The sequence below is a fragment of the Echinops telfairi genome, unplaced genomic scaffold, assembly GCF_000313985.2.
Source record: "Echinops telfairi isolate 266 unplaced genomic scaffold, ASM31398v2 ScPeMD7_6;HRSCAF=24_0, whole genome shotgun sequence".
Taxonomy (NCBI): Eukaryota; Metazoa; Chordata; class Mammalia; order Afrosoricida; family Tenrecidae; genus Echinops; species Echinops telfairi.
Genome location: NW_022103902.1, coordinates 1,326,887 through 1,334,975, shown reverse-complemented (window position 1 = coordinate 1,334,975; position 8,089 = coordinate 1,326,887). Strand labels below are relative to the sequence as shown.

Genomic DNA, 8,089 nt, shown 5'->3' with positions numbered 1-8,089 from the left:
CCTTCCCCTTCCCCTGCCGGTATTGCTACTCTCACTGTTGGTCCTGATGGGTTTATTTGTCCTGGGTTCCCTGTGTTTCCAGCTCTGATCTGTACCGGTGTACGTGCTCAGGTCTAGCCGGATTTGTAAGGTAGAATTAGTATCATGATAGTGGGGGAGAAGGAGCATTAAAGAACCTAGAGGAAAGTTGTATGTTTCATCGATGCTGTACTGCCCCCCTGACTGGCTCTCACTTCCTTGTGACCCTTCTGCAAGGGGGTGTCCAGTTGCCTACAGATGGGCGTTGGGTCTCCACTCTGCACTCCCCCTCATTCACAGTGGCTGATTTTTTGTTCTGGGTCTTTGATGCCAGGGTAAGTGGTTTCCATTGCTCACACCGTGATTTCCCCAAACGTGGGGAACTCAGCTGCCTGATTTGTAATGGTGGAGGACTGCGTTTGACAACATAATTGTCAAGACAAAAGCATTTCAAGTTTTATCTTGAAGTCCAGTGCCTTTGGTGATAATATCTATATATACACAAGGAAGACCAGATAATACAACTATTATTCAAATTTGTGCACCAAGTTCTAAAGCTAGTGATGAAGAAGTTGAAGAATTTTATACCTCTTCTAGTCTGAAAGTGATCAAACATGCAGTCAAGATACTTTGAAAATTATTGACATCTGGAATACAAAAGTTGGAAACAAAGAAGAAGGGATGGTAGTTTGAAAATAGGACCTTGGTGATAGAAATGAGGCTGGAGATTGCATGATAGAATTTTGCAACATTAATGGCTTCTTCATTGCAATTCTATTTTTTCAACAACCTAAATGGCCACTCTACTGGTGGGCTTCACCAGATGGAGTACACAGGAATCTATTTGGCTACATCTGTGGGAAGAGACAATGGAAAACTCAACATCATCAGCCAAAACAAGACCCTGTGGAACAGACCATCGATTGCTCCTATGCAAGTTCAGGTTGAAGCTGAAGAAAATTAAGGAAAATCCACGAGAGCCAAAATACAACTTTGAATATGTCCCACTTGAAGTTGGAGGTCATTTCAAGAATAGGCTTGATGCTTTGAGCACGAATAGCCAAAGAGCAGATGAGGTTGGGATGACATTAAGAGCATCATGAGGAAAGCCACAGGCCGCTAAAAAGTAGGAAAGAGACAAAACCCAAAGAAGAGACATTGAACCTAGCTCTTGAATGTAGAGGAGCTAAAGCAAATGGGGGAAAAAAAACAAACCAATGATATAAAAGACTTGAACAAAAAGTTTTAAAAGGCAGCTTCAGAAGACCAAGTAAAGCATTACAATGGTATATCTACAGAGATCTGGAGTTAGGAAACCAACGTGAAGAACATGCTCTGCATATCTCAAGTTGAAAGAACTGAAGGTAAAATTCAAGCCTAGACTTTTTCAGAGACTCTGGGCAGACATTGAATGACGGTCGGAGCACACTTGCTGTCTGTGCCTTTAGTCTCCAGGCCCCTGTCCACCCCTTTGTCATAGCACTCACGGTTTCGTGTTCGCTCTTGTACTACCGTGCTGCAGGCTGAATCCTCTCCGCCTCTCCCTTTTCTTTCATACTTGCTGTCCTGTTTCTCTCCTTTGGCTGCTGTTGTGTGTGCACAGATGATGTTGGTACTGTGCCGCCCCCCCCCCCCCCCCCCACACACACCCCTTTCCTGTAAGTGTCTCAGGGTACCTTGGGGATTTCTATTCAAGATAACCAGCCACATGACTTGACTCTTGAAGGGCATGCAGGGCTGCATCAAGAGCAGTTCGGTCTCAACACTGATCCACTTTAGGAACCTAACTGATAAGGAAAGGGTTTCATTGTCAAACTTGTCTATTTTGTTGCATCTTCTAAGATCCAGCCATAAGATTTGGCAGCCCAGCCTGTCTCTTGTTTTCCTTGGTTTATGGCTTTCAGCTTTGTAAAATGGCTGAGATGAAAGGCTTTATCGATAATAACAAAGTATGCCATCAGCCTGTTGTGTGAGGGGACAGACCTTGGAAATATTTGTTGATAACTATGTTAATGAACATACCCCGACAGGAAAAAAAACATTTTTGTGGTAGATCTTGGAAAGACTGTGAGAAAGCAATCAATGGTAGAGTGTAGTGCTTCAAATAACTAATTTATTTTTTAATTTACATATTGTTTTTTCTTTTTGATATTTTATAACATTTTAATCTTAGGATATATTTTATATTTAAAAAATTTTAAACTTATTTTTTGCATTAAAAGTATTTAGAATGTGAGTACTTTATATGGAAGTTTGTCTCTCTATTTTGACAGTCCCAGGGTTTAGCTAAAAGTGGCTGCTTCAAGCAAGTGGTTTCTCTGAGGTCTCCTAATTTGTCTTAAAATAGGCAAGCATTTTGCTTTTTATTTAGTAATGTTCTTCTGTTAGGTAAACAAGCAAACAAACAGAAATGCCTGAAGCTGGAGCTGTGGTGACACAGTAGGCTAAGCTTGGGCGCTAACCTCAAGGATCACAGTTCAACCCCACCATGTACTCTGCAGAGGAGAGAAAAGGGGGTCCGACCATAAAGAGTTGCAGTTTCAGAAACCCTATGGAACAGTTCTGTTCTCCCCTATAGGGTTGCTCCGAGTCTGAATTAACTCGAAGGCAATGGATGGGAATGGTTCTAGAACTGAACACAGTTCTTTCCATTGTGCCACAAAGCTCTATTGAATGAGCAGGCAAATGTGATCTGGCAAAAGCCTGAACTGCTGGCTGAATTTATTATAGGCTTGTTTTTGAAATTGATATTAAAATAAATGTTTTTTTAAAAGTAAATTTTCTAAATTGATCTGTTTTTATAAATAAAGTGAAATTGGTTCTGGGTACTTGGCTATGTAGGTTTAAAATTGTAGATGATGTATTGGTATGCTGTTAGTTTTAATGTTTTTTTTCCCCCAAGTCAGGAAATGCAAAAATAACATTTTTCAGTATCGAGGAATTTGCCTCTGTGTTCAGATGGTATACATATGTCTTGTTCCTCCATTGTTAACAATGACTAAGCATAGATGGTTACTAAAATCTCAACTTAAACCAGATCTTACTTTTTAATGTACATTTGAGAATGTTAGGTATTTCTTTAGTTATGAGACTTACTGCTAAAATTAACGGCTTGAAGAACTGAAATTTGGAATTTCGGGAAGTTTTCATTGCTTATATTCTTGTAATGAACTTATGTATTACACGCTACTGAGAACTGTATTTATTATTTATATGTATAACAGGCAACTCAAAGTTATGTTGACGAATGTCCTGTGGACGGATTTAGGACGAAAATTCAGAAAGAGCCTACCTCGGAGCGACGCGAACTCCTGTGATGTCCACAAGGAGCACTCGGCCTCATTGCCTTCGACAGCTGCTGACCACCGAGAGCCGGGTCACAAATTAGAACTTCTTAACCAAAGCCGTCCTGTATCCGAAAGGTATGTCGTTCAGTCTTAATTGTGTTCAACCTACCCCATTTGAACTAATGTAAATCCAATTCTCTTGAAAATAAGATCGTTGGAAAGGATTTGAATAAATTTCGCACATTTCGGTGCCCTTGTTGTAAGCAGTTTTATACCTGATAATATCAATGTGCATAGTTAGGTGATGGCTCTGCACTTTCTTAGAATTAGTTTTTAAGACAAGTTTCTTTAGTGCATTTAACTTACTTTAAAATAATTTGAACCTTATATTCACCTTTTTGAGAATTCATTTATGATATAAAATGAAAGCATGCATATACTGATTATTTTCTACATTGTAGCATATAATATTAAAATATTACTTACTTTGGATTCTAACTACCTTTAACTTTATGAGCTTTCTTATACTTTACATCCATTTTGAGGAAAAAAAAAAAAAGGTGATCTTTCAATTTTGTCCTTGAGAGATTTTCATAGTAAATACTTAGTTTAATTTTGAAAACAAGCTGGTCTAATTTAGGTTTATAGTTTTTCAAAAGTTTGTATACAGAATTTGTAGATGAAAACTAGGAATTATCTCTAGAAGCTTGTGATTTGTAACAAAGTTTTTCACAAATATAAATAAATTTATTTACATTTTCAGTTTTAAAATTATTTATTTATTTACTTTTTTCTTCTGAATGGGGAGAATGTGCTTTGATTTCAATTAGAATAATCTCCCACTACATAGCTAGAACTTAAGTTATGTGGATTATAATGAGTGACATTAAATAGTACTTTATGCCGAGACATATATAAAACTGCTAACTTTTAACAGTATTTTAAAAAAAATAAAGTTGTGTTTTAATCGAACAAAAGGACAAGACTTTAAAGAAAGGAAAACCAATAAAAAGCTAAGTTTAATGAGACCTTTCTTTCTAGATCATTCTTGATGTAAATATAGCATTTTAAAGCTCCTAAATCTTGGCATCTGGACAACTTTGCATCATTCATTTATGAAGTACTTTGTTCTCATTCTACTGGGTTCTGTTTGTTTTCTTATTCAGGACAGGTGAATTTTTCTTTTGCTCTGTTAGCAGATATAAATGAGGAGGAAGTTAAAAGAATGGCTTTTCCAATTCTTTTGACTCTTTCGAAAGGAAGCTCTAACACTGTCTGCTATCAATGGTAGAAAGAAAATGCATCCTTCAAATGACAGAAACATCACGATTGTTATCTCGTGATAGTCCTTTTCCATTTAGAATAGGTGGTATTTTATTCTTTCAGAAGAATAGTTCCTCCTACTATGAATGCTTAGTAGCTAGATTATGTATTACATGAAATTGAAACCTAGCATGAAGTGACAAAACTAAACTAAAAACAAACCCACTGCCACCTGTTGGATTCTAACTCATGATGATCTCATAGGACAAAGTAGAATTACTACTACACAGGGCTTCTACTGTAAGGTAGTTGAGAGGCGCCATAAGACCAAATCAGTCAAATTTGAGCAAACAGGATTTATTGGGGAGAAAAACCCAGCCTGGGAGAAGTCTCATGGTCCACAGCGTCAGGAGCAAGGGAGTCGCACTCCAGACTACAGGAGTGGTGTTTATATAGCCGGGGAACATGTGACTGGGCTGCCTTGAGTCCATATAAGGTAAAGTAGTCAGGGATTGGGAGATACAGGTATGTCTGTGTTTCTGGAATGTAAGGTGTCTTCCTGGTTCCGGGTGTATTGGTGCAGAGTGCAGAGCGGCGGGCCAAGAACAAAGTGGCACCGAGCCAAACGGGCCAAAACGGGCTGTGAGTAAAAGAAAGAAAAAAAACTTGCAAAGCTGTTTACATAGCCAACTCTGATCAGCTCCGCAGGTGTGTGTGGGATAGTCAAGGCCACTTGCTGCTAGTTGTTTCAGCCAGCTCTGGTCAGCTCCGCACGGGTGGGGGAGATTCAAGGTCACATGCTGCTAGAAGCGGCCTGGTATTGCTCCAGCCATAGTGTACATCTTTCAGAAGTCAAACTGCCTCATCTTGCTGTATCATTTTTGTTTTTATCTTTGTTCTGTATCTTAGTGAATAATTCCCTCCTACAATGGATTCTTCAAAATACAGCTTGTGAATTGGTCTTCTCTAGTTCTCTTACCCTTCCTTGTAATCATTTACCTGCCAGTCACTTTGTTGGCTCTGGTGGCTCATGTATTGGCATGAGACTAAAAGCTCTGCTACTGGTATTTTTTTTTTTCCCCAGAGATCACTTTATTAACCCTTAAAGTGGACAAAGAAAGATCTGTGGTGTGCAAAGGATTCATGGCCAGGAGCTAGTTATAGGTGATAGAAAACAAAGGAAATCATCATTTAATCATGATGGGTGACATCATGATTTGCATCAAGGTTGCAGGTGGGACTACAGAAATGGGGAAAGGACCATACCTGGGAAATATGCACAGTTTCAGATTAGAAAAGTTTATAGAATTACTACTATATTCCTTTCCCCATCTGCCATTAGTATTTCACATGCCTTTTTTAGCAGGATCACTCATGATGGGCAGGTTTCAATGGAACCACCAGACTCAGACGGAATAGGAAAATGTACCCGCAAACCACTTCAGAAAATTAGCTAGTGAAAACTTATGTCTCGATCAGTGTAGAAGGTGAGCCCATCCTGCTCACAGTTCTGTGTGAGGGAGAGAAGCGACAGTGGACAATAATCCATTAGTAATAAGAATGTATACAGTAAGGGAAACTGGGAGTCATTAAAAACACCCAGAATGCTGGAAGATTGATAACCTAGCTTTTTGTGAAATCGACATTGGCCTTTTTCAATTTAACAATCACATTTATTCTATTGGGAATAACATATTGAAGTGTGGCATTACATTCATTGTTAAAAATGTTTCCATATCCATTCTGCAGTACAGTGCAGTCTGTGATAAGTCAGTATTTACATGTCTATAAAGAATATCAGTAAATATGACTTATTCAGATTTATGCACAAGCTATAAATGACAAAGATTAATAAATGGATGATTTTGATGACCTATTGTAATCTGAAATTGATTAAACATGCAGTTCAGATGTATGTGTACTTACTGGTGATTGGACTGGGAAAAATTGAAATACAGAAGGTTCAGTTGTTAGAAAACATGGCTTTGATGATAGTTACAACACCAAATGTCACATAATAGGATAGTTAACAAGACCAATTACTTATTCATCAGAAATGTTTATTTTCAACAACATCCAGTGACTATGCACCTGCCCCTCACTGAATGGATTAGATAGGAATCTAATTGACTATATTTCTACTGAAAAGATGATAAAAAAGCTTAATATCACCCACTGAGACAAAACCAGGGGCCAACTGCAGAACACACTATCAATTGCTTATATGCAAGTATAAGTCAAAGCAGAAAAAGTTAAAGCAAATTCAACAGACCCAAAATTGGACCTTGGACCTATTCTGCTTGAATTTAGAAACCGTTTCAACAGTAGAGTTCACGTACTAACTAAAGACCACAGACCAAAGATGTGGTAGATATCAAGAAAGCGTACTTGTAAAAGAAAAGGCTGTCGAAAAGACAAGAAAAGGAGGAAAACGGGTTATTGCCTGTGAAGTTCCGAGTTTTGGTTTATGGTGATAGAAAAATAACTTCATTAAAGGGTAGGGGTTGCACCGCCGATTAAGGAAATTGCTGTCAATAGTTTTATATGTGTACAATGTGAATTAAGTGTGTGATAGAGAGATCGAGAACAACAAGTTGCGATACCTACAACAACAACAGTTGAGACTGCTTATGTATGAGCAAATACCTTGTGGAGTCTGTTTTCCTGATTTGGAGGGTCATGGTTTCACGGACGTCCCAGGTAATCGTTCTGATGACATTTTCGTTATTTCTGTTGTACCTCCTTGTTCATTAGGAGCCCTGGCGAGGTCATGATTATGAGTTGGGCTTCTTACCCACAGGATCAGCAGTTCAACGATGAATCATATGTACTTTTATAAAAGAGTTAGAGTCTTAGAAACCCACAGAGGCGGTTTCACCCTGTCCTGTGGGATTGCTATGAATCTGCATCTACTTGACAACGAGTCTTTTTAAAAAAAGTTTTCCTTGGTGTAGTGCCTGGGGCTTAAAAGGTAGCATACAGCCATCCTAGGTACAATAATTGTTCTCTAGTCACCTGTAGTAGGAGCTCTGGTGGTGTAGTGGTTATGTGTTGGGCTGCTAATTGTGAGGCTAACACTTTGAAACCACCAACCGCTCCTTGGGGGAAAGATGAGGCTTTCTACTCCTGTAAAGAATTACAGTCTCAGAAACCCACAGGGACAGTTCTGTTCTGTCCTGTCCTGTCACCATGAGTGAGAATTGACTCCAGGGTAGTGAGTTTGGTTTTGATGGGTCATCTGTAGGGAGAAGCATGAGGCTTTTTACTCCCTTAAATAGTATCGGGAGCTCACAGGCAGTTGTACCCTGCCCTGTCGGGTTGCTGCGAGTCAGAATTAACTTGCTGGCAGTGACTTTCGGTTTTTTTCTTGTAGTCACCTCTAGCAAAGGAGAGTCAGGAGTAGAAGGAGGAAACAGATGTATGAATAACAGGTTTCGTTGCCGTAAGACCAGAGGGACTGCATGGTTTCTAGCTACCATGGATGCCTTTGTCAAAGCACATACAAGAATCCTGATCACAAG

The 8,089-nt window shown here is 39.0% G+C and overlaps 1 protein-coding gene across 1 annotated transcript in view; it reads left to right on the top strand.

The window, feature by feature from the left end:
• The window catches only part of LOC123521240 (sentrin-specific protease 7-like), a 73,521-nt gene that overhangs the window by 20,834 nt on the left and 44,598 nt on the right, over window positions 1–8,089 (top strand). The window contains exon 3 of the mRNA XM_045286195.1: window positions 3,243–3,440. Coding sequence (XP_045142130.1) covers window positions 3,243–3,440 — 198 coding nt within the window. The remainder of the gene's footprint in view (window positions 1–3,242; window positions 3,441–8,089) is intronic.